Here is a 26,976-nt window from a genome sequence, read left to right as displayed (position 1 = left end):
AGGATGAGCCGGCAGAAGAATCGGTCGATCACAGACTGGGGAGAGAAGCATAAAACTCATGCGACGGAGTGGAACCGACGGAGGTTCTGTAAAGACGTGGAGAGGAAAGTTACTGACTGGGATGCTTACCTGAGCCGACACATGAGGTGGTACGATGATGGCCAGAAGCACCGTCTTCGTCTCAGGCCTCGGTGGACGGCGGAAGACATCGGGGAGCTGGAGAGGGATGACCCCGAGGAAGAGGCCTACCAGACCGGCATCAGAGACATGCACAGTAGATTTAGGGAGTTTGCACCCCTCATCAACAGAGTGGTAAGTTTGAACCGACGGTTGTATTTAAATTAGTTTATTCGTCATCGTGACTGACTTATGTCGTTGCAGTCTGGTGAGCTGAACAGATGCATCTTTGAAGCCTCAGATGCACTAGGTGATCTCCCCGGGAGCATAGAATCTGAGAACAAAGTGAGGGGGACGATGAAGGTACAATTCCAGCCTCCTCGGAACAGATGCATCTTGTTCACCTGCAATCAGTCGATCTGATACTTATTATGCCCTTGTTTCATTGTGAGTGCAGAAGTTCGTGAAGCATTGTCGCAAGCTGGTAGGGCTGCTTGGGTGTGCTGGAGCTGGGTCAGTTGAAGCTTATCAGCCTGTAGCCACACAGGGTCTCATCGGCTCATCGAGCCATGCTCCCCCATCGTCTAGGTTGGTTGGGGAGGAGGAGGAGGAGGCCACACATGAAGAAGGGGAGAAGGAGGAGGAGGCCACACATGAAGAAGGGGAGGAGGAGGAGAGCAACGGGGAGGAGGAGTACGATGAATATTATGGACCTCCACCAACTCAAACATCTCAAGCATCTCAGCTGCCGAAGAGGAATTCGAAAAAGAAGGATTTGCTGAGTCCGGACCCTTTCTAGAGAACGGTTCCTCGCCGGCCCAAGAAGAAGACCGAAGAGACTCGTTCAAAGAGTAACGAGGACCGTACCTCCAAGAGGTGAAGGAGCAACTGATTATGCTCTTCGATACTTGGCTCTTTTAGTTTGGTTGAACTTCGTTTGGTTGAACTTGTCTAGTGCTTGTGAAAGTACGTGGAACTATGTGTTTGCTATTTGTGCATCTATGTGTTTGAAATGTTCTATGCACTTCAAGTTATCTTCATATGGATCTATGTGATGCCCAAGTTTAATTGTTTAAAATCTATGATATTGCTGTCATATTTGTGAAACTTGCTGTGATATTGCTGTCATATTGAATTTGAGAACAAGCAACCAAATGAACTTGAAAAACAAAACAGAGGACCCTACCGCCAGACACCCTGGCGGTAGGGTTAGACAACCTACCGCCAGCCCCCATGGCGGTAGGGTGAACCTACCGCCAGGGCCCTTTCATATTTCGTTACAGAAGCTCTATACGGCAAAACACAAGACCCTACCGTCAGGGGTCCTGGCGGTAGGATCAGACAACCTACCGCCATGGGGGCTGGCGGTAGGGTGAACCTACCGCCAGGGCCCTTGCATCTTTCGTTACAGAATGTCTGCATGGCAAAACCCTGCCACACCTTACCGCCAGAGGCACTGGCGGTAAGGTTAGACAGCCTACCGCCAGGGCCCCTGGCGGTAGGGTACTTATCCACGTCAGCACGCGGCGACGGCCGCCGTCCCCTCCGTCACACCCTACCGCCAGTGACGTTGGCGGTAGGCTGTCTAACCCTACCGCCAGAGACTCTGGCGGTAGCAAAAGGGTCAAATCCCGAAAATATTTCAAACCGGGGTCAGATTTTGATTTTGTTTGTCAAAAGGGTCAAAACACGAAATTTAGCCACGGCCGTATATGTTGGGGAATGTTGCAGAAAACAAAAATGTTCCTACGGTTTCACCAAGATCCATCTATGAGTTCATCTAGCAACGAGTGATCGGATTGCATCTACATACCTTTGTAGATCACGCGCGGAAGCGTTCAAAGAACGGGGATGAGGAAGTCGTACTCGACGTGATCCAAATCACCGGAGATCCTAGCGCCGAACGGACGGCACCTTCATGTTCAACACACGTACGGTCAGCGTGACGTCTCCTCCTTCTTGATCCAGCAAGGGGGAGAAGAGGTTGATGAAGATCCAGCAGCACGACGGCGTGGTGGTGGATGCAGCAGTCATCGCAGCAGGGCTTCGCCGTTCTTCTGCGAGAGGGAGAGGTGTAGCAGGGGAGAGGGAGGCGCCAAGAGTCAAGGGTGCGGCTGCCCCTCCCCCCCTTTATATAGGCTCCCCAAGGGGGGGCGCCGGCCCTAGGAGATGGGATCTCCTAGGGGGCGGCCCTAGGAGATGAACCACGATGTCGAGGATTCAAGCAACCCCATATACAATTCCTTTTGTCAATCGGTATGTTACTTGCCCGAGATTCGATCGTCGGTATCCCAATACCTCGTTCAATCTCGTTACCGGCAAGTCACTTTACTCGTACCGTAATGCATGATCCCGTGACCAGACACTTGGTCACTTTGAGCTCATTATGATGATGCATTACCGAGTGGGCCCAGAGATACCTCTCCGTCATACGGAGTGACAAATCCCAGTCTTGATCCGTGTCAACCCAACAGACACTTTCGGAGATACCCGTAGTATACCTTTATAGTCACCCAGTTACGTTGTGACGTTTGGTACACCCAAAGCACTCCTACGGTATCCGGGAGTTACACGATCTCATGGTCTAAGGAAAAGATACTTGACATTGGAAAAACTCTAGCAAATGAACTATACGATCTTGTGCTGTGTTTAGGATTGGGTCTTGTCCATCACATCATTCTCCTAATGATGTGATCTCTTTATCAATGACATCCAATGTCCATAGTCAGGAAACCATGACTATCTGTTGATCAACGAGCTAGTCAACTAGAGGCTTACTAGGGACATGTTGGTGTCTATGTATTCACACATGTATTACGATTTCCGGATAACACACTTATAGCATGAATAAAAGACAATTATCATGAACAAGGAAATATAATAATAATCCTTTTATTATTGCCTCTAGGGCATATTTCCAACAGTCTCCCACTTGCACTAGAGTCAATAATCTAGTTACATTGTGATGAATCGAACACCCATGGAATTCTGGAGTTGATCATGTTTTGCTCTAGGGAGAGGTTTAGTCAATGGATCTGCTACATTCAGGTCCGTATGTACTTTACAAATATCTATGTCTCCATCTTGAACATTTTCACGAATGGAGTTGAAGCGACGCTTGATGTGCCTGGTCTTCTTGTGAAACCTGCGCTCCTTGGCAAGTGCAATAGCCCCAGTGTTGTCACAGAAGAGTTTGATCGGCCCCGACGCATTGGGTATGACTCCTAGGTCAGTGATGAACTCCTTCACCCAAATTGCTTCATGCGCTGCCTCCGAGGCTGCCATGTACTCCGCTTCACATGTAGATCCCGCCACGACGCTCTGCTTGCAACTGCACCAGCTTACTGCCCACCATTCAAAATATACACGTATCCGGTTTGTGACTTAGAGTCATCCAGATCTGTGTCGAAGCTAGCGCGACGTAACCCTTTACGACGAGCTCTTCGTCACCTCCATAAATGAGAAACATTTCCTTAGTCCTTTTTAGGTACTTCAAGATATTCTTGACCGCTGTCCAGTGTTCCTTGCCGGGATTACTTTGGTACCTACCTACCAAACTTACGGCAAAGTTTACATCAGGTCTGGTACACAGCATGGCATACATAATAGAACCTATGGCTGAGGCATAGGGGATGACACTCATCTCTTCTATATCTTCTGCCGTGGTCGGACATTGAGCTGAGCTCAATTTCACACCTTGCAACACAGGCAAGAACCCCTTCTTAGACTGATCCATATTGAACTTCTTCAATATCTTATCAAGGTATGTGCTTTGTGAAAGACCTATGAGGCGTCTTGATCTATCTCTATAGATCTTGATGCCTAATATATAAGCAGCTTCTCCAAGGTCCTTCATTGAAAAACTCTTATTCAAGTAGGCCTTAATGCTGTCCAAAAGCTCTATATCATTTCCCATCAAAAGTATGTCATCTACATATAATATGAGAAATGCTATAGAGCTCCCACTCACTTTCTTGTAAACGCAGACTTCTCCATAAGTCTGCATAAACCCAAACGCTTTGATCATCTCATCAAAGCGAATGTTCCAACTCCGAGATGCTTGCAGCAACCCATAAATCGAGCGTTGGAGCTTTCACACCTTGTCAGCATTCTTAGGAATGACAAAACCTTCCGGATGCATCATGTACAATTCTTCCTTAAGGAAACCATTAAGGAATGCCATTTTGATGTCCATTTGCCATATCTCATAATCATAGTATGCGGCAATTGCTAACATAATTCTGACGGACTTCAACTTCGCTACGGGAGAGAAAGTCTCATCGTAGTCAACCCCTTGAACTTGCCGATAACCCTTAGCGACAAGTCGAGCTTTATAGATGGTAACATTACCATCCGCGTCCGTCTTCTTCTTAAAGATCCATTTTTTTTCTATCGCTCGCCGATCATCGGGCAAGTCTGTCAAAGTCCATACTTTGTTTTCATACATGGATCCTATCTCGGATTGCATGGATTCAAGCCATTTGTTGGAATCTGGGCCCGCCATCGCTTCTTCATAGTTCGAAGGTTCACTGTCGGTGTCAAAACTGGCGGATCTCGGGTAGGGGGTCCTGAACTGTGCGTCTAGGCCGGATGGTAACAGGAGGCAGGGAACACGATGTTTTTACCCAGGTTCGGGCCCTCTCGATGGAGGTAAAACCCTACTCCTGCTTGATTAATATTGATGATATGGGTAGTACAAGAGTAGATCTACCACGAGATCAAGGAGGCTAAACCCTAGAAGCTAGCCTATGGTATGATTGTTGTATATATTGTCTATCTATCGACTAGCCTGGCCTCGGTTTATATAATGCACCGGAGGCCTAGGATAACAAGAGTCCTAGCCAAATACGCCGGTGGGGAGAAGTCCTTGTCTTGATTGCCAAGTCTTGTGGAATCTTCCTTGTATGCGGCAGCCGTCCGAACTGGCCCATGAGTATACGGCCACGGGGGTCCTCGGCCCAATCTAATAGATCGGGAGACGACATGGTGAGTGTCGTGGTTCTAACTCTGACAGTGATGTAGGGGGGTATGTATGGAGAGGCTAGATCTCAGCTATTGGGAAGTTGTAAACACACCAAGATGTACGAGTTCAGGCCCTTCGCGGAGGAAGTAACAGCCCTACGTCTCGGTGCCCGGAGGCGGTCGACTGGATTACTGGCGTGTGAATAACAGGGGTGCGAACCCTTCATACTGAGGAGGGGGGTGGCTTATATAGAGTTCGCCGGCCCTCTCCTGCCCTCAGTAATGCAGGGTTTAAGGTACATTTAAGGTCGGGCGTTACTGGTAACGCCCCTAATAAAGTGCTATAATGACCATAAAGACTACTTAACAGCTGACCGTTTGCCTGCGGAGTGACTACAGGTCTCCTGGCGGTTGAGTGGTTGGCTTCATGGTCGAGTGATAGCTTTCTGGTCGAGTGTCTTGAATCCGTCGAGTGGGATACCTTCAAGTCGATTGAAAGGTGACTTCTCCTAGGGATGTCCTAGGGTAGGGCTCCTTGGACAGGTCCGTGCCCCTACCCTAGGTACATGGCTTCATCATTAGCCCCCGAATGGATCGAGGTTAGAGTGGGGAAAGAGTTGGAGATATTTCCGACTGATTCTTCGGGCTACGTGAGCGCCTCGTTTTGGGTCAATCATCACGGATGACGTTGCCAACCTTTTTCAGTCGCCTTGATCCATTCCAGGCCTTTCGTCGAGTGAATTTCTTTATTTGCGACATACCGAGCGTCGGCGCGGGCGGGGTCTTCCGTTTTGACAAGTTGTTCTACAGCCCGCGGATGTCGTGGGATTTCGGATTTTGGGAAGCGCGTGGGACGGGAGCGGCCGCAGTAATCGGAAACGATAAAGCGGAAGCTCCTCGATCCCCGCGTCACCTTTTTCGCCACGTACTGCGCGCGCGTCCGCCGCGGGATTTGACTGGATAGTTTGGGCCTACCAGTCAGCCACTCGGGAGCAGCCCCTTATAAATCGCCGGCTCGGGGTTTCCAAGCAGTGCGCTCTCTTCTCCTCCTTTATTCTTCCTCTCTCCCTTCGCAAGTCCTTCCGCTGCCTCCGTTCTCGCCCCAGCGCAGCAGGCCCGTGCGAGACTTCGCCGGCGACGATGACGAAGGGCAAGACCTCCGCTCTGGAGCGCACGAAGAAGGCGGCGGCGGCGGGGAAAGGGAAGAGGTCTGCTCGGGGCGGATCTTCCTCTAGGACCGCTTTGCCCAAAGGCTGGATCCAGGGCGACTGGATGCCGTCGGTGCTCCGGCAAGAGGATCTCGACGACATGGTCGAGGGGGGAGTCATTCCCCACGAAGCCGCGCGTCTTCCGGGGGGAGAGATCGAACCTCAACCCCGCGACGGTGAGTGAGTGCTCCTAGCCACCCACATCGACCGAGGGTTTTCTCTGTCGCCCCATCCTTTTTTCTGGAGCTTCTTGAACTTCCTCGGAGCGCAGCTCCACCACTTTGCTCCCAACTCCATTGTATACCTTGCCGCTTTCATTTCCATGTGTGAGGCTTTCTTGGGTTGCCGCCCCCATTGGGGAATTTTCAAGCACATCTTTACCTGCCATTCTCAATCGGTCAAGAAGGCCAAGTCGAGTGACGAGAGACGCAGGTGATCCAGTTGTGCGGGGGTTTGGCGATCCAGACGAGGGGGAAGAGTTGTTTTCCATCTATTACTTTCCCGGAGTCGGTCCGTGGTTGGCAGGCGACCTGGTTCTACTGTCAGGACCAGGCGACCCCAGGACAGTCGACTAGTCTTCCTCCTTTCTCCCTCGACCGAGCTGAAAAAGCCGCTTCTCTGAAAGTGACGCCGGAGGAAAGGGCCCAAGTCAAAGTGTTGGTCGGTCGAGTGGTTGAGCTTGTCCGTGAGGGTGTGACTGGGATGGACCTGCTGGAGGTCTTCCTCCAGAGGCGCATCCAACCGCTCCAGGCCCGTGACCACCCGATGTGGTTGTACTCGGGTCTCGATGACACCACTCGGATCCACCCGGAGGAGGTCACCGACGAGATGCTGGAGGGGTGGTTGTCGAGCATCACGGGGAACAAAGACAACCCCCGAGGAGCCAGGAGGGTAACTCCACTCGACAACTCGTATGAAGTGGACCAGGTATGTCTTTATGCTCCCGACTGAAATCTTGTTTTCTGCATTGGTCTTCTTTGAGTTGGTCGATTGACTTTCGTCTTGTCTATCGCTTTCCAGGCGACCACCGAGATGTACTCGACGCCCAACGGGGCTCAGGAGCCAACTGAGGAAGGGAAGGCGAGCGGAGGTGAGAGTGGGGACGACCAAGGCGAGTGGGAGTCCGACGGTGAAGGAGAGGGAGACGACAACATCGACTCCAGCGAAGAGGAGAAGGAGGAGGTCGAACCCCCTCGCCCAGAGGGGCGGTCCAAGCAGACACACGACCCAGCGCGGGAACGTGGCAAGGCGACTACTTCTGTTGGGCAGTCGTCGAAACGCCCTCGGACCTCTTCTCCTACGCCGACTGGGAAGGTTCCCAAGCACCCACGCACGACGCTGTCCAAGCCGCCCAAGGCTCTGCCCAAGATGAAGATAGCTGTCCCTACCATTTCCGGGTAATAACAAAACTTGCTTTCCTTCGTCGACCATGGACAGATCCTTGGTCGATTCATTGAGCCAACTGACTGACTTTCGAGATTTGCAGCGCTGCTACTTCTGAGGTCTCCGCCAAGGGCGACGACCAAGAGATGGAGGATGCTGTTACCTCCAACCCTGGTACGATTACTGACGTTTTGCTTTGAGTCGACTGATCATTTATTGCAACTCTGGTCGATTGAATGTTTCTCTTGCAGCCCCTCATCATGTTATCGACCTCCCGAATGATGACGACAACGGTCCGTTGAGAGTGAGGAGGCACAAGAGGGCGTCGGCAGACAAGACCCCCCAATCCGCTCCGGCGTCCGAGGCCGTGGCCTGGGATGGTGGTGACACCACTCGGGCTTCTGTGACCTTCGCCGTTCCTCTGGCGAGTGCGCGGCCCTCGTCGTCGACTGCGGATCCGTCTTCGCTTTTTGCCGCATACCCCGTCCCTGAGGACCAAGCGGCTGCTGCAAAGGAGGCTATACGCCAGGCGGGGATCATGATGGAGAAAGTGAAGATGGCTCGGGAGGCCAGCCAAGCAGCCTATGACGCGAGTTCGGCTCTTCAGAGCAACGTCCAGGTCAGTCGACTCAACACTTGGTCTGTTATGATATGTTGTTTGAAGAGTCTCTTTTTCGAAGATCTTTTGTATCTGTATCTGTACACCCATTGGGTGTGTCTGCCAATCCTTGGACGAGTGGGGGCACGCTAAGTGCACCCACTGGGTGTAGTCCCCGAGACTACGGTGGACTGCTGGCAGTCAACTGTAGTCTTTACATTGTGTTGTTGTAGCTGTATTTCTTCACTCGGTTTGGTCGGGCCAGGTCGAGTGGAACTGTATCCGGTCGACTGCGGGCAGTCGACTTTTTCTCTCTTTCTCTTTTTTTTGGTCAAACCAGTGGGGGCACGCTGAGTGCACCCACTGGGTGTAGTCCCCGAGACTACTGTCGAATGTTTTTGATTCGGCTGTGGTCTTAGAAACGTCATCATTGTCTCTTAGTTACTCGGAAGCAACTTATCTTGGACGTCTGTCGACTGATTTTTCTTTTTACAGAAATCTTGCGAACTTGTAGCTCGCTATACTGAGTTCGAGAATCAGCAGATCCAGCTCAACCTTAACTTGAAGCTTGCTCAGGAGAATTTGAAGAAGGCGCAAGAAGAAGCAAAAGGTATGGCTGGTGAGGTTCTCCATTCTTAACAGGTGGCTTTTCTTTCTTGTCCATTCTTGATGTTGGTTCCACTCGACGCGCCGCAGATAAACTGGAGGAAGCTCTGAAGAAGAAGCATCAAGACCTTGCAGAGGCGCAGAAGGAGGCCTCGAGCAAAACGAAGCTCGCAGAAGAGAAACTAGCTTCGGTCGGAACTCTTGAACAGGAGAACTCTAGACTGAAAACTGCTCTCGAGACAGCTAATCGAGATGCCAGTCGACTGAAGAAGGAGAAGATGGCTCTGCACGACAAGGCGGGCGAGCTGGCGGGGAAGGTAAAATATCTGGAGGCTTATCTTGGAGGACTCGCCAAGAAGCTGTTCGTCATGCTCGAAGGTAATTATTCCAACCCGGCTGTCTTGTAGTTGCCAAGCCCGCGGACGGCCACTGTCTTATTCTTGAATCGTGTTTGCAGAATTCTGCCAGAGCTTCGAAGAGGAAACCAGTCGAGTGGAGCCAGGCTTGGATCCCGCCAATTCTCTCATGAAGGACGAGGCTGCTATGAACGTGCTCCGACTGGAGTCTCGTGTTACCAGTGTCGTTGATTATCTTGCTCGGCTGAAGGTTGCGATGTCTCGGATCGACACATCACTCTGGCCCGGAACGACACTTCAGAACGACCTCGAGTCCCTGATGGTCCGACTGAATGAAGTCCCGGGTCGAGTGGCGGAATGGAAGAAATCTTCTGCTAGATGTGGTGCTGATGTCGCTCTGTCTCTGGTCCGCGTCCATTGCAAGGAGGCGCGAGAAGAAAAGCTGGCCGCCATCCAAGTTGCCAATACCAGGAAGCACAACTTTCAGGACTTCATGGAGACTTTTATTGCTGCTGCCACTTGTATTGCAGACGGGATCGACTTGGACGAGTTCGTCGCCCCCTCCAGTCCTCCTCCTGAGGAATGAAAAACTTCTATGCTTCACTTTAAATTGGCCTCGGAATGCCGAGTGGATTTGTAACCGTTAAACTCCGCCGAGCCGAGGGCTTGAGTACTTTGATCTGAGGTCTGGGACCTTTTAGGCTTTATCTGATCTTGATTTCTCGTTGAATATCTTCATGGTTTGATTCGTCGAGTGGATCTTGATCTTCACTCGGAATAACCTTGTATTTGCGGCGCAGCTTCGAAGGGGAAGGTAGCAGTCGACTCGCGGATTGGGTTGTGTCTTGTACTTAGGCGAGCACTGGGCTGCAGCTAAGCCTCCGAGTGAGAGGTTTGCTCTCCACTCGGTAGGATTTTTAAACACTTAGGCGAGCGCTGGGCTGCAGCTAAGCCCCCGAGTGGGAGGTTTGCTCTCCACTCGGTAGGATTTTTAAACACTTAGGCGAGCGCTGGGCTGCAGCTAAGCCCCCGAGTGGGAGGTTTGCTCTCCACTCGGTAGGATTTTTAAACACTTAGGCGAGCACTGGGCTGCAGCTAAGCCTCCGAGTGGGAGTCTGGCTCGTCACTCGGTAGGATTTCTAATCACTTAGGCGAGCGCCTGACTGCAGCTAAGTCTCTAAGTGAGAGAACTTAGGCGAGTGCTCGCCTACAGCTAAGCCCCCGAGTGGGAGGATTGCTCTCCACTCGGTAGGATTTTTTCAAACTTAGGCGAGTGCCTGACTGCAGCTAAGTCTCTAAGTGAGAGAACTTAGGCGAGTGCTGGACTGCAGCTAAGCCCCCGAGTGGGAGGATCGCTCTCCACTCGGTAGGATTTTTTCAAACTTAGGCGAGTGCCGGACTGCAGCTAAGTCTCTAAGTGAGAGAACTTAGGCGAGTGCTGGACTGCAGCTAAGCCCCCGAGTGGGAGGATCGCTCTCCACTCGGTAGGATTTTTTCAAACTTAGGCGAGTGTCTGACTGCAGCTAAGTCTCTTAGCGGGAGAACTTAGGCGAGTGCTGGACTGCAGCTAAGCCCCCGAGTGGGAGGATCGCTCTCCACTCGGTAGGATTTTTAAACACTTAGGCAAGCACTGGGCTGCAGCTAAGCCCCCGAGTGGGAGTCTGGCTCTCCACTCGGTAGGATTTTTCAAACTTAGGCGAAACTGATTCGCAGCTAAGTCACCCACTGAGGGATTTCGCACGCAAACAAAAGTGACAGCAATTATTGGAACACTCTTGTCTTTGATAAAAATGAACTGCGGGAATTTTTTTCTTATTACATCTCGTCCAAGGGAGAACTCAAGTGTAAAATGGGCGTAGTAGTTCCGCATTCCAAGCTCGTGGCTCGTTGATCTGGTGATCAACATTGTAGAGGTGATATGCTCCATTGTGGAGGACTCTGGTGACGATGAAGGGGCCTTCCCAAGTAGGGGCAAGTTTGTGTGGTTTCTGTTGATCCACTCGGAGGACCAAATCTCCTTCCTGGAAGGCTCGGCTCTTCACATTCCGGGCGTGGAATCGACGCAAGTCTTGCTGATAAATGGTCGATCTGATCATGGCCATCTCCCTCTCTTCTTCTAGGAGGTCGACTGCGTCTTGCCGGGCCTGTTCTGCTTCATCTTTGGTGTAAAGCTCGACTCGGGGCGCGTTGTGAAGAAGATCACTTGGCAGAACTGCTTCGGCTCCATAAACCAGAAAGAATGGAGTTCTTCCAGTCGACCGGTTAGGGGTGGTCCTCAATCCCCACAGAACTGACGGAAGCTCGTCGACCCAAGCACCTGCCGCGTGCTTGAGATCACGCATCAGTCGAGGCTTTAGTCCTTTGAGAATCAGACCATTTGCTCTTTCAGCTTGTCCATTTGACTGGGGATGGGCGACCGATGCGTAGTCGACTCGAGTGCCTTGAGAGGCGCAAAAAGCTCTGAACTTGTCCGAATTGAAGTTTGACCCATTGTCAGTGATGATGCTATGCGGGACTCCATATCTGAATGTTAGCCCTCTGACGAAACTGATAGCAGTGCAAGCATCAAGATTCTTGATAGGCTTAGCTTCAATCCATTTGGTAAACTTGTTGACTGCCACAAGCACATGAGTGAAACCACTTCTGCCTGTTCTCAGTGGACCAACCATGTCTAGTCCCCAGACAGCAAAGGGCCATACGAGTGGAATGGTCTTCAGAGCTGACGCAGGCTTGTATGACATGTTGGAGTAGAACTGGCACCCTCCACACTTGTCGACTATCTCTTTTGCCATCTCATTTGCTCTAGGCCAGTAAAATCCCGCTCGGTATGCTTTAGCCACAATGGTCCGAGAAGACGCATGGTGACCACAGGTCCCCGAGTGGATATCATCAAGGATTATCCGACCCTCTTCTGGTGTTATGCACTTTTGACCAATTCCAGTCGCGCTTTCTCTATACAACTGCCCCTTTATGACTGTGAAGGCCTTGGATCGGCAAACGATCTATCGAGCCTCTTCCTCGTCCTCTGGGAGTTCTTTCCTTAGGATATACGTGATGTACGGTATCGTCCAGTCGGGAGTGATTGCCAAGACTTCCATGATTAGGTCGACCACAGCAGGAACTTCGACTTCAGTCGGATCTATGGCACTTTTCGGCTGCGGGGCTTCTTCTGTAAAAGGATCTTCTTGGACCGACGGCGAGTGAATGTGCTCCAGGAACACGTTGCTGGGAATGGCTTCTCTCTTGGATCCTATCTTTGCCAAATCGTCAGCTGCCTGATTTTTCAGTCGGGGGATATGATGAAGCTCCAACCCCTCGAATTTCTTTTCTAGCTTTCTCACTGCATTGCAATAACCAGTCATAGCCGGACTTCTGACGTCCCACTCCTTCATCACCTGATTAACCACCAAATCTGAGTCGCCATAGACCATGAGGCGACGGACGCCGAGTGAAATGGCCATGCGCAACCCGTACAAAAGTGCTTCATATTCTGCTTCATTATTGGAGGAATCAAAGTGAATCTGGAGAACATATCTGAGCTTATCTCCTCGGGGGGAGACTAGAACTACCCCAGCACCGGAACCATTCAGCATCTTAGATCCATCGAAGAACATGGTCCAGTGCTCCGAGTGAACTTGAGTCGGAAGTTGCTGTTCAATCCACTCGGCGATGAAATCTGCGATTGCTTGGGACTTGATAGCCTTCTTTGCTTCAAACTTGATATCTAAGGGAAGGAGTTCAATCGCCCACTTGGCCACTCGACCAGTTGCATCTCTGTTATGCAGAATCTCTGACAGTGGGGCGTCGCTGACGACTGTAATGGAGTGGTCAGAGAAGTAATGTGCAACCTTCTTCGTGGTCATGTAAATCCCATATAAGAGCTTCTGGTAGTGAGGGTATCTTTGTTTTGAAGGGGTCAAAACTTCAGACAGATAATAGACTGGGCGCTGAACTCTGAAGGCCTTTCCTTCTTCTTCCCGCTCGACCGTAAGAACTGTACTGACAACTTGTCCTGTGGCTGCAATGTAAAGCAGGAGAGGCTCTTTGCTGATTGGGGCAGCAAGCACCGGCTGGGTGGAGAGCAGAGCTTTGAGCTCTGCAAATGCTGCGTCAGCTTCTGGAGTCCACTCGAACTTGTTAGACTTCTTCATCAGTCGGTAAAGGGGCAACGCCTTTTCACCGAGACGAGAAATGAATCGACTTAGAGCGGCCAAGCAGCCTGTAAGCTTTTGGACATCGTGCACGCGTACAGGACGCTTCATCCGGAGTATGGTGCCAACTTTTTCAGGATTGGCATCGATCCCCCGTTCGGAAACGAGAAAACCGAGTAACTTTCCACCTGGAACTCCGAACGTGCACTTTGACGGATTGAGCTTGATATCATACCTCCTGAGGTTGGCAAAGGTTTCAGCAAGGTCAGCCCGCAGGTCGGAACCTTTCCGTGACTTGACCACAATATCATCCATGTATGCCTCCACATTCCGACTGATTTGAGTGAGTAGACACTTCTGAATCATTCTCATGAACGTGGCTCCGGCGTTCTTGAGGCCGAACGGCATGGTGACGTAACAGAAGCATCCGAATGGAGTGATGAAAGCTGTTTTGATCTCGTCGGGTCCATACAGACGGATCTGATGGTACCCGGAATAGGCATCTAGAAAAGACAATCTCTCGCACCCAGCAGTCGAGTCGACTATTTGGTCGATGCGAGGGAGAGGAAAATGATCTTTCGGGCAGGCCCGATTGATATGTTTGAAATCAATGCACATGCGAAGTGACTTGTCCTTTTTGGGGACCATGACAACATTGGCGAGCCACTCGGAGTGGTAAATCTCTTGGATGAACTCCGCTGCTAAGAGCCGAGCTACCTCCTCACCAATGGCTTGCTTCTTCTGGACGGCGGACCGTCGAAGATGTTCCTTCACAGGCTTGAATTTTGGGTCGACTCATAGACGGTGCTCAGCCAGCCCTCTGGGAACTCCAGGCATGTCAGAGGGCTTCCATGCGAAGACGTCCCAGTTCTCACGGAGGAGCTAGACGAGCGCTTCTTCCTATTTGGAGTCGAGCGTCGTTGAGATGTGAGTCGGGGACAGCATCGGGGTCGGTCGGGTGAATGTGGACTGGCTTTGTTTCACCGGACGACTGAAAAGCTGATTCTGAAGCAGGCTTCTTGGCTCGTAGCAATTCACTCGGATCGGCAGTCTTTTGGTACTCTTGCAGCTCGACCACTGCCATCTGAGCATCAGCGATCTTCGAGCCTTTCTGAAAACACTCTTCTGCTTTCTTTCGGTTGCCCGTAACAGTGATCACACCTTTGGGGCCAGGCATCTTCAGTTTGAGATACACGTAACATGGTCGGGCCATGAAGCGTGCGTAAGCCGGCCTGCCCAAAATGGCATGATAAGCACTTTGGAAGTCCACAACCTCGAATGTCAACTTTTCCTTGCGGTAATTCTTTGAATCACCGAAAACCACATCAAGAGCAATCTGGCCGAGTGATTGGGCTTTCTTCCCAGGAATGACTCCGTGGAAGCTCATGTTACTGGTACTGAGTCTGGACATCGGAATGCCCATTCCTTTCAAAGTTTCAGCGTACAGTATGTTTAGGCCACTGCCACCATCCATCAGGACTTTGGTCAGTCGAGTGCCTTCGACAATTGGGTCGACCACCAAAGCTTGCCTCCCAGGGGTGGCCATGTGCGTAGGGTGATCAGACTGGTCGAATGTGATGGCAGTCTATGACCACTTCAGGTAACTGGGCGTTGCCGGAGCAACCATGTTTACCTCGCGGTTAATGACTTTCAGTCGACTTTTGCTTTCGACATCGGCAAAAATCATCAGGGTGGAATTGACTTGAGGGTATCCATCATCACTGTCTTCCTTGTCCTCGACTCTGTCTGACTCTTTTTCCTTATCCTTGGACTGTTTGCCTTGAAACTGCTGGATTAGGAGCCGGCACTGTCGAGTGGTATGCTTTGGGTAAATAAAATTACCCTCTTCATCTTTCTTGGTGTGGATGTGACATGGCAGATCCAAAACATCGTTTCCATCCTGATCCTTGACTTTCTTGGGCTTCCAGGCGCCCTTGGATTTTCCCTTGAAGTTTCCCTGGGCTACGGCCAGGGCCTCCCCAGGAGCGGCTGGCTCGGCCTTCCGCTTCTGTTTTCGACTGGAGTTTCCTCCGGTTTCTTGGGCGACTGCCTTGTGCTTGCCACTCCGGAGTCGGTCCTCGTCTTCACCATTAGCGTACTTGGTGGCAATCTCCATCATCCGATTCAGAGACATCTCTCTAGTTCGACCGAACTTCAGATTCAACTCTCTGTATTTAACGCCTTCCTTGAAGGCACAAACTGCTTGATGGTCTGGCACATTCTCAACCAAGTGATGCGGTGTGATCCACCTCTGGATGTATTCCCTCAGAGTTTCATTCGGCTTCTGCACGCAAGACCGCAACTCTGTAAGGCCTGCAGGTCGCTTGCATGTTCCTTCAAAGGTTGTGATAAACACTCGGGAGAGGTCCTCCCAAGTGTAAATGCTGCTGGGTGCCAACTGATTTAGCCACGCTCTGGCTGAGCCCTCTAACATGAGAGGCAAATGCTTCATGGCCACCTCATCATTGCCACCGCCAATCTGTACAGCCACTCGGTAATCTTCGAGCCAAGTGTCAGGCTTAGACTCACCGGTGAACTTGCTGACTCCAGTCGCCAACCAAAAGTTGGGAGGAATCACCGCGGCCCTGATGGCTCGACTGAAACACTCTGGCCCTGAAACACGTATTCTGCTGCTGGCGGGCGCATCTCTGTTCTGGCCTTCCCGATGAGCCCTGTTCCTGTCAACCAAGCCTTGAACGAGGACAGATCTCACGTCAAAGCCTGGGTCCCTGGGGTCGACGGGAATCCTCTGCCCAACGCTATGAGGGCGCCTGTCATCTCAATGTCGAGGCGCATATGACCCACTCCTCGGGGGAGGGGTTGGCACTCGATGTCGATCATCACGATCGGATCGGTGATCATACTGCTCATTCCTTCTGTACTGATCATGCCGGTCGCCACGTCCCTCACGCCTCGGGGGCGACCGCGGGCTGTGAGCCGACTGGACTGTATTTGTTGCAACGGATCGACTATGGATCCTATTCCGTGACTGAGAAACAGAGGAATTCTGGTTTCCCGCCGCCCAGAGCAACGCTCTGATCTGTAACAAGCCCCTGCCAGCCTCCGACTGGGAGGGCTGAATCGATTCTGCTATACGGGCCACGGCGGCCAAATTCTGAACTGGGGTTCGGTATACCTGCGTCGGCGGGAAGAGCTGGCGTCGACTAGACTCGGGAGCCCGCTGACGCGCTTGCTCGTCGAGTGCTCGCTGGAGATTCTCCAGTCGAGTGCGCTCGGCCAAATTAGCCAAGCGCGCGTCCTCCAAGGCTCGGGCCTCGGGGGACTCTCCGACGATAGGAGTGCGGAGTGCGTCCGTGTTCCGGCGGCGAAGCTCCTCTCGCTGTAATGACGTGAGAGGTTTGGGGAGATACTCATCGTGGGGACGCGACGGGTCGCCCCCACCTGCGCCTCCATCAGCGCGAGGGAAACCGGGAGGACTGTGCGTTCCATCGACCGTCAGGATCTCAGCCGCTGGGTCGCTGTTGTCGCACTCGGATGCGGTCTCCGCGGAGCCAGTTGACAGGTCGAACAGGCCGCAGAGCGATTCGTCGGGCTCGATTGCCGCGACTTGCGGGGCGACCGACTGGCGAGCCACGGCGTGCCTCACCCACCTCTGAAGTCTCGACCGACCGGAGCGCTTGCGCCGGTGGGAGACAGAGCGGGGAGATGATACGGGGGCCGACCGATACTGGGTCGACGGCTGCCGCAGGAGGACGCCACGAACGCATGCGCGGAAATGCGTTGCACCGCGGACGGGGAGCGCGTCAACGTCGAGTGGCGCCTCCTGAAGCCAGGCGGAGTCGTCGGCGATGAATGTGAGCGCGCCGAGGCGGATCTCACGGCCCTCCACCAAAACTCCGCACGAAACCATGATCAAAGGGATCGAAAAAATCGCAACTTCTCCAATCAGGCGCTAAGATTCCTGCCCCACGGTGGGCGCCAACTGTCGTGGTTCTAACTCTGACAGTGATGTAGGGGGGTATGTATGGAGAGGCTAGATCTCAGCTATTGGGAGGTTGTAAACACACCAAGATGTACGAGTTCAGGCCCTTCGCGGAGGAAGTAACAGCCCTATGTCTCGGTGCCCGGAGGCGGTCGACTGGATTACTGGCGTGTGAATAACAGGGGTGCGAACCCTTCATACTGAGGAGGGGGGTGGCTTATATAGAGTTCGCCGGCCCTCTCCTGCCCTCAGTAATGCAGGGTTTAAGGTACATTTAAGATCGGGCGTTACTGGTAACGCCCCTAATAAAGTGCTATAATGACCATAAAGACTACTTAACAGCTGACCGTTTGCCTGCGGAGTGACTACAGGTCTCCTGGCGGTCGAGTGGTTGGCTTCATGGTCGAGTGATAGCTTTCTGGTCGAGTGTCTTGAATCCGTCGAGTGGGATACCTTCAAGTCGATTGAAAGGTGACTTCTCCTAGGGATGTCCTAGGGTAGGGCTCCTTGGACAGGTCCGTGCCCCTACCCGGTACATGGCTTCATCAGTGAGTACCCCCTAGTCCAGGACACCGTTAGTAGCCCCCTGAACCGGTCTTCAAGTTAGGGACGCTCCTCGATTCTTTCGAACTGTTCTTCATCTTCGGTTGCCGGTCTTGAAAACTGGTTCAACAAATCTTCTTTATCTTCGATCTTGAGGATCGCCGAAATGCATTCGACGAGTTTACACGCCGGGTATCCGAGGATCCCCTTTAAGTTTCCGGCCTTTATCAATGCTTTGTTTATTTTTATGCCACACCTCGGGTTTGAAGTTGTTCCCGGGAGGCAGGGTCCTCTTGCGTCCGAGCTCCAACGCCGGACTGCATTCGAGGTATCTTTTGCAGCCGAGCACCAACGCCAGACCGCTTCCCAGCTCTAGCGCCGGAATGTATCCGAGCTCCAACGCCGGACTATGTATCCGAGCTCCAACGCCGGACTGTATAACCGAGCTCCAATGCCGAAATATATCCGAGCTCCAACGCCGGACTGTGTCCAGGCTCCAATGCCGGACTATATCCGAGGTGTCATATCACCTTGGTTCAAAAAAGTTGAAGGAGTTTAGCCGAGCTTAATGCCGGAAATGCCCACTATGGAGCCAGCCACTAGCGCCCGAGCTTTATGCTGGACTGCTTCCGAGGTGGTGCACCACCCTGAATGTGGGCCGATTTTTGTTAATATTTTTGATTGGTGCAATTTATTCTCTACCGAGATATATAGCCAGTAGCCCTCAAGGTGGGTATCGGTCTAAAACCCGAGATGCACATGAAGGATGACATAAGACCCCTGATCCCAGTAGCCGCTGAGACTCAGGTCGATTTGCAAAATCGGCCTGAGGATGAAGTCTTAGCTCGGCAGAATACTTCGGGACACTAAAAGCGGCGTGCTCAGTCCTCGAGACTCAGGTTGGGTGCGACCGACCAACCTGAGGATCAAAATCTCCTCAGAAACTATATTGCACATAAAATTTTCTGCATTGGACAAGCAATGTAGTAGCCCCCGAGACACTGGTCGGGTGGCAACACCAGATCAGGGGATCAATGTGCCCCTTTAATATTTGTAAATAATAAGCCCGAAGCCCAGTAGCCCCCGAGCCTTAATGCGGGCATGGGTGGCCGAATTAAGGATCGATATCCATAGTAAAATCACAAATTATGTGTAATGACTCTACGTATTCAAGTACTTTACATCATTAATGCTCGAATCCACATTGTACAAAACTTTGTTGATCGACCATCGGCTTCCACTCCTCGGCCAGTAGCCGAGGAGTGTTTGTCCTACTTTATAAAGCCTTTATGAGGGCAAAGATTTACAACAAACAAGGCAATCCGGTCATACGGTTTTATAAACAAAGGTACGCAGAGAGATATGTTATATTTACTGTTTAACATAAGAAATGTCCTCCAAAGAAAATGGTCCCGCTATCGGTTTCTTCCTTTGGGTTGTCATGCTAAGCATGATCATTAAACCTCAGCTCTAATGTAAGAGCAAAATATTGAGGATTTAGTTTGGGAGGGTCACACCCCTTCTTATCCCGTTGATCCTTCTTGGTACATGGATACTGAGCAACCACGCACGTAACGAACAAGCTGGGCAAGCTAACTGTCCAGCAGCCTTACCGTGGGCATGACAAGGTTCACACAGCTAACGGGGCAGGTATGCACATTTCGCATGTTGGTCAGGCATCACTTCTCACAAACTCCTCTAGGACATTGCATCTTAGAAATGTTCTTCGTGTTCCCACAGTTGCACGTAATTTACTCTCTGTTCCTAAACTTACACAGGATAATAATGTTTTCTGTGAGTTTCACCCGTTTCATCTCTTTGTTAAGGATCGTGCTACGAGGAACATACTTCTTAGAGGTCGCTACCGCCATGGTCTCTATGCTCTTGATGCCCCCACCAACGTTCCCGCTCCTGCTGCTGCCTTCCAAGTCTTCCGTGGCATTCGTGTGTCTCCATCACTATGGCACTTTCGTCTTGGTCACCCAGCATCTCCCATTGTTCGCCATGTCCTCCATCGTCATGAGCTACCGTCCGAGTCTAGTAATAAAGATGCCGCTGTCTGTGATGCCTGCCAGCAAGGCAAGAGTCATCAGTTACCTTTTTCTGTTTCTACACATATAGTCAAAACTCCTCTTGAGCTTGTGTTTTCAGATGTATGGGGTCCTGCCTAGCTGTCCGTTAGTGGGCACGAATATTATGTCAGTTTCATTGATGCTTATAGTCGCTTTACCTGGATTTATCTTCTTAAGCATAAGTCTGATGTGTTTAATGTGTTTTTACAATTTCAAGCACATGTTGAGAGACTCCTAGATCATAAAATCATTCATGTCTAGTCAGACTGGGGGGGGGGGTGAATACCGCAACCTCAGTACTTTCTTTGAAAAACTTGGAATTGCTCATCGTGTTTCTTGCCCACATACACATCAGCAGAATGGTTCAGCTGAACGTAAGCACCGTCATATTGTTGAAACTGGGTTAACCTTGCTTGCTCATGCCTCTGTCCCGTTTCGTTTTTGGAGCGATGCTTTTACTACAGCCTGTTTTCTTATAAATAGGCTTCCTTTGCGGCTCCTTCATATGAAAACTCCACTTGAACTCTTGCTTCGTCAGACTCCTGATTACACGTTTCTTAAAGTGTTCGGTTGTGCGTGTTGGCCGCATCTCCGTCCGTATAATAATCGCAAGCTTGAGTTCCGATCAAAGAAGTGTGTCTTTCTGGGGTATAGTTCTGTTCACAAAGGGTATAAGTGCCTTCATGTCCCGTCTAATCGTGTGTATATCTCCCGCGATGTTGTTTTTGATGAGCATGTTTTTCCCTTTGCTGCTCTTCCCTCACCTGACACAAGCTCCACACCGCCAGTGCACCCATCCACTATATTGCCTGATCAATTTGTAGATGTTGCACATTCGCCCTCTTTGTTGTTTAACCATGGTGCAGGTATTGGGAGATGTGCGCGGCTTGAGCTCCTGGATGAGGTTGACACTCCGGCTCCCTCGTCCCCGACGGCTCCGTCATCACCACCTGCTCACGTCGATCGGCTGGCTTGGTGCATGTCCCATGCAACGAGCCCGCCTGTGCCCGTGATCGCGGCTGCTGCACCGCGCGTCACCACTCTGGCCCAGCCGCCGCTTTTGCTGACTGGCGCGTCGGCCCAGCGGGCCGTCACGTCTGCACCGGCGTCCTCGCCATCGACGCCTGGGCCGTCACCTGCACCGACGCATGGGCCGTCCCCGCCTGGGAGTCCCCCGCCATCAACGCCTGGGCCGTCATCGCCTGGGAGTTCCGCGTCATCCTCGTCGCCTGTGCGGCACTTGTCCTGCTCGTCTGGATCGGCGTCGCCCTCGAGTGGGTCGGCGTCTCCTGCTGTGTCTTCCTCGTCACCGCCACCGACTGCATCAGCCTCTGCCATGACGGATGATGTGTCCCCTTCATCATCCTCACCATCGGTTTCGCCACCTGCTCCGCCCCCGGTGTTGCATCCTCATACACGCAGCAAAAGTGGGGTGTTTCCTCCTAAGGAACGCAAGGATGGCACGGTGGCCTGGCTTGCGACTTGCATGGCGCAGGTGCAGTCCGACCCTACTGCTGAGCCTCGGCATTTTCAGGCTGCCCTGAGTATCCCTCACTGGCGTACTGCGATGGAACAAGAATACCACGCTCTTCTTAAGAATGAAACGTGGCGACTGGTTCCTCCAAAGGCTGGTGTCAACATCATTGACTCAAAGTGGGTCTTCAAGGTAAAGAAACATGCTGATGGTTCTATCGAGAGATACAAGGCTCGACTGGTTGCTCGAGGATTCAAACAACGCCTTGGCCTTGATTATGAGGACACCTTCAGTCCAGTGGTCAAACCGACCACGATTCGGCTTCTGCTCTCACTGGCAATTACCCGTGGATGGTCTCTTCTTCAGCTTGATGTTCAGAATGCTTTCCTTCATGGTGTTCTTGAGGAGGAGGTTTATATGCGTCAGCCTCCCGGTTTTGTTGATCCAGCTCGTCCGCAGCATCTCTGTCGTCTTGTTAAGGCACTCTATGGTCTGAAGCAGGCTCCGCGCGCTTGGCATGCGCGTCTTGGCACCACTCTTCGGGCTCATGGATTTGTTCCCTCTCTGGCCGATACCTCGTTATTTCTTCTTCAGCGACCTACAGTTACTATGTATCTCCTGGTCTATGTTGACGATATCATCATGGTCAGTTCCTCAGACTATGCTGCGGATCGCTTGGTTTCTGCTTTGAGTGCTGACTTTGCGGTTAAGGATCTTGGGCAGCTTCACTATTTCCTTGGCCTTGAAGTATTGTCTTCTGGTTCTGGCTTGACTCTCACTCAGCACAAGTATTCTCTTGATATTCTTCGGAAGTCTGGTATGCTCCAGTGCAAGCCAGCTACTACACCTATGTCCTCCACTGACCGCCTATCTGCTCTCGATGGTTCTCTCCTCCCTGCTGATGAGGCTACTGAGTATCGCAGTATTGTTGGTGGCTTGCAGTACTTGACTATCACTCGTCCTGATATCTCCTATGCGGTCAACCGGGTCTGCCAGTTTCTTCATGCTCCTCGAGACTCTCACTGGGCTGCAGTTAAGCGCATTTTCCGTTACATCCGGTCCACTTCTTCTTATGGCTTGCATCTGCAACCGGCCCCCTCTGGCGTTCTCTCTGCGTTCTCTGATGCGAACTGGGCTGGGAGTCCGGATGACAGACGATCCACAGGGGGATATGCAGTCTTCCTTGGTTCGAACTTGATCGCCTGTAGTGCTCGTAAACAAGCAACGGTGTCTCGCAGTAGCACTGAAGCTGAGTACAAAGCAGTTGCAAATGCCACAGCAGAGCTTATTTGGATACAGTTTTTGCTCAAAGAGTTGAAGGTTCCTCAGAAGCAGCCGCCGGTGCTTTGGTGTGATAATATTGGGGTGACGTATTTGTCTTCAAATCCAGTTTTTCATGCTCGCACCAAACACATTGAAGTTGATTACCACTTTGTCAGGGAACGTGTTGCCCAAAAACTGCTTCTTATCAAGTTCATCTCGTCGAAAGATCAACTTGCTGACATCTTCACGAAGCCAATGCCTCTTCCTCAGTTTGAAGGGTGTAGGCGCAATCTCAACCTAGTAAATTCTTCTGAGCACGGTTAAGATTGAGGGAGGGTGTTAGACTCTGTATATACTGGGCCCCACTTGTAATTATGTTGTACATCACTATATAATGAAAAGGTCACCCCACGTTTGGAGGTGTGCCAAAAACCCTAAAACCCTTGTCTAATAAACATGATGTTTTGGTCGAATAGGCAGATGGTCTACAACTATTGAGAGGAAATGCAGAAGATGACAGTTGTACTTATTAGGGCGTACATGATGTAGACCCGATCGCAGGGACATAGTGCCAGATAATTGTCATCGTATCGGTGGCCGAATAACGTAATTTTGGACACAGAACAGAATTATTTTTTATGCACAATTTTATCATTTTCTCTCTCTTATTAGTATAAAGGAAGATATGAGTTATTATGTTAAAGTACAATAGTAGTGAGCATGGGTCTAAGCACCCCTCTTATGATGACAATACATATAATTTTTTTGAAATAATAATAATAAGAGAATTTAAATTCTAAGGTTAATAAAACTGGTCAACTGTTCTACTCGTATGTGCTGTTTTTGAGAAATATTAGGGGCACTTTTTTCCTTTGTAGCAATACCTTATTTATCCTAGTTAAGTGGGTGATCCACACTACTTTATTTATCTCAATATGCACACATGCCATCTCATCAAAGAACACCTCTACATGCATGGAAAAACATTTTTCATTATTAATTGATCCACATTGTTTTCATTTACCTCAACATGTACACACGCCACATTTTTCATTATTAGTTGATCCACATTGTTTCTATTTACCTCAACATATACACATGCCATTTCATCAAAGGTACGTCATAACATGCATGGCAAAAAAAGCCCACTATATTATGCTACTTACATCCAATACACAATTTATAATTATATAATAATCAAATACAATATATAATATATATACTTTTGGTTTTAGCCATTTATAACTCAAACTACTCATGCTTTGTACAACCAAATCTCATATAAAATATATTATAACCAATTCCCACAGCAAATATCATCTAGATTAAGGAACTTCACAGACCATTTGTTAATATTTTTTATTACGTCTTGGTTTTTGTTACTATTCATAAGGGATACGTGTGGACTCTAGTTCCAAAATTCCAAAAATTCGTGTCCTGCTTTGTTACAACATACAAGCACGTACGGTGTATTTCATGATGTGTCTGCCTCAATTTCGAGTACTCAATGAGATGCTTCAATAATATCTAGTGCAGAGGTACCATCTCTTACGGAAGGCACTTTCAGTCTCGTCCACGCGTTCAGTCTGCATTTTCTTCAGGTTAGATGTCCGAAGAAAAAACCGTCTCGTCCACGCGTTCAGTGTATATTTTCTTCAGGTTAGATGTCCGAAGCAAAAACCTTCGGAAAAACCTGCTGAGACGAGTATTCGGAGTCCGGTACCTCGAGGACGGCGAGTGAACGTGGTGCTAGCTGCAGCTCCCCCGGTTCGTGCATTAGCGAACTCCCGGACTTTTTTTTTATGGGATTAAAAGGATTTCATTGCTCAATTGTTGGAATATTTGTTTCTACATAACAGAGGAACGTCTGCAGGTTCAGAGCGCAACCAAATTGCAGTTCGGCCCTTCGATCGGCCGAAAGCAGCAAGTGTGTGGCTAACAATGTTCTGATTCCTACTTACATGAGCAATAGAGATATCCCTTTCACCAAAGAGCCTTTTAATATTCTGAACTATCATTCTATGTGGCGATCTGTCAAGGGTAGGCGACTTGATCAACTTGATTGCATCCATACAGTCCATCTCGATGTCTACCGGACGAGTAGACCATTGTAGAGCAAGGCTTAATCCCTCCCGACATGCCAACAACTCAGCCTGGAACGGTCCGGAACAATGCAAGATAGAACGACAAGCGGAGAAGATAATGTTGCCATCATTATCACGTAGGATCATACCGGCTCCTGCTAATCCACCATCGGTATCAACGAACGACCCGTCAACATTCAGCTTCACGCGACCGGCCGGCGGGGCAGACCACTGGACTGTGGCTGCATGTTGCGTTGCTGTATTTATCATTATAGAACTATACCCAATCGGCGGCGGCACCATCTTCCCTTTGATGATGTCAATGATTGGAAAATGATTGATGCATCGAAGAGATTCAGCATAGCTAAATAGAAATCTACAGGAAGCTTCAATTGGAGGTGGTAGCTTATGGTGTACTATTTCATTACGTACATACCAACTCCTCCACAGCACCATCAACACATGCATGCGATTATCTTCATTTAGCTTATACAGAAGATCAAAAAGCCACTCAGGGCCTGTATTCCTCATTGAAGCTAAGTGCGTTCCACGAAGCAACAGCCAATGTGCATCTATAGAATGTATGGAACGTATCCTCCGGTTCCATCGCACACAGCGGACAAAGGTTAGACACCTCAAGTTTCCGTGATTTTTTATTCACCCAAGTAGCCAATGAATTTGTGACCAAACGCCATGCAAAAATACACACCTTTGGTGGAGCAGGGCACCTCCATATAAGTGCCCAAATGGCACGTCGCCCGTCCGGTGCCCTACTCGATGCGACTGTACTCTGACGGTGAATCTCATCATATGATAAACGATAAGCACCCCGGACTGTGAACGATCCAGAACGCTCAGGCGCCCAAGCGATAATATCTCTGTCCAACCGTGGCACCACCTTGATCTTCATAATTTCCATGACATCTACTGACATGAAATGTTGATTAAGTAGTTGCACGTTCCAATTTCCTCGGTCGTCCAGGAGCTCGCTAACACGCCGAAGGCGGCAGCGCCCCTGGGGTGATATTGGCAACCTCGCAAGTGGATGTGGTATCCACTGGTCACGCCAAATACGTATAGAAGCTCCATCACCAATGCGCCAAATTAGACCTTTTTTGAGAAGCTCAAGACCGTGGACAATAGACTGCCACGTCTAGGATGAGTTGCCCGAAAAGACCGTATCTTCCGGACGTCCCGCCGGGTAATATCTTGCTTTGAGCACCTGAGCACATAAACTGTCAGGGTAAGCAATAAGACGCCAAGCTTGTCTAGCCAGAAGTGCCTGATTGAAGAGTCTCAAATCACGGAACCCCATGCCGCCTTGCACTTTCGGTTTAATCAATGTATCCCATGCACGCCAATGTGTCTTCCTCTTCCCCTCCTTGGCCCCCACCAAAAATTGCGTACCATGCGAGTAAGATCATCACAAACACTCTGGGGCAAACGGAAAACCCCCATGATATATGTAGGTAGGGACTGTGCAACCGCCTTAATAAGAATTTCTTTGCCCCCTTATGACGCCGCTTCTCCCCACTGTAAGATACGCTTAGTAAGTTGCTCTTGTAGATTTTGAAACTTGCTCTTCGACATTCTACCAGATGGTGTGGGGAGACCGAGATACTTATCGTCAAATCCCACCGTCTGAACCTGCAAGGTATGCACAACCTCATGCTTGTCGTTGTCACCACAACATGGGCCAAATAAAATAGAACATTTTGCCAGGTTAATGAATTGTCCTGTGGTGCGCTCATAAATAGCCAGTGCATCTCCCACCTGGGTAGCTTCTTCCTGAGTAGCACGGAAAAACATTAATGTGTCATCTGCGAATAGGAGGTGTGAGATACCTGGCGCCCTTGGACACACATGAATAGGAGAAATCCTTCCTTGTCTGACCTTCTGTTTCAAAATAGCATCAAGTCCATCAGCTACGAACAAAAACAAAAACGGGGATAGAGGGTCACTCTGCCGAAGTCCACGCGACGGTGCGAACGAATCTGAGAGAGCTCCATTTAGTTTAATGCTATATCTCACCGAGGTTACACACGCCATAATCCACTGTATCCACCGGTGATGAAAACCCAACTGTTGCATCATTCGCTCCAGGAAATTCCAGTCTACCCTGTCATATGCCTTTGATAGGTCCAGCTTGTAAGCACAAAAACTATTCTCCCGATTCATTTCCTGTTTGATTGTATGCATACACTCAAAAGCTATGA

At 50.3% G+C, this 26,976-nt stretch overlaps 1 protein-coding gene across 1 annotated transcript; it reads left to right on the top strand.

Moving 5' to 3' along the window:
- The first annotated feature begins 141 nt into the window (after positions 1 to 141).
- Positions 142 to 21,286, top strand: LOC147991390 (uncharacterized). The gene is made up of 4 exons (XM_087538648.1): positions 142 to 312; positions 382 to 480; positions 575 to 665; positions 20,991 to 21,286. The coding sequence occupies exons 1-4, from the start codon at positions 142 to 144 to the stop codon at positions 21,284 to 21,286; spliced, it is 657 nt and encodes a 218-aa protein (XP_087394774.1).
- The last annotated feature ends 5,690 nt before the right edge of the window (positions 21,287 to 26,976 follow it).

The sequence above is a fragment of the Triticum urartu genome, chromosome 1A (genome assembly GCF_056163025.1).
Source record: "Triticum urartu cultivar PI428250 chromosome 1A, HENAU_Tu73, whole genome shotgun sequence".
In the NCBI taxonomy this organism is placed as follows: domain Eukaryota; kingdom Viridiplantae; phylum Streptophyta; class Magnoliopsida; order Poales; family Poaceae; genus Triticum; species Triticum urartu.
Note: the sequence above shows the minus strand (reverse complement) of the source record. Positions and strands in the feature narration are given on the sequence as shown.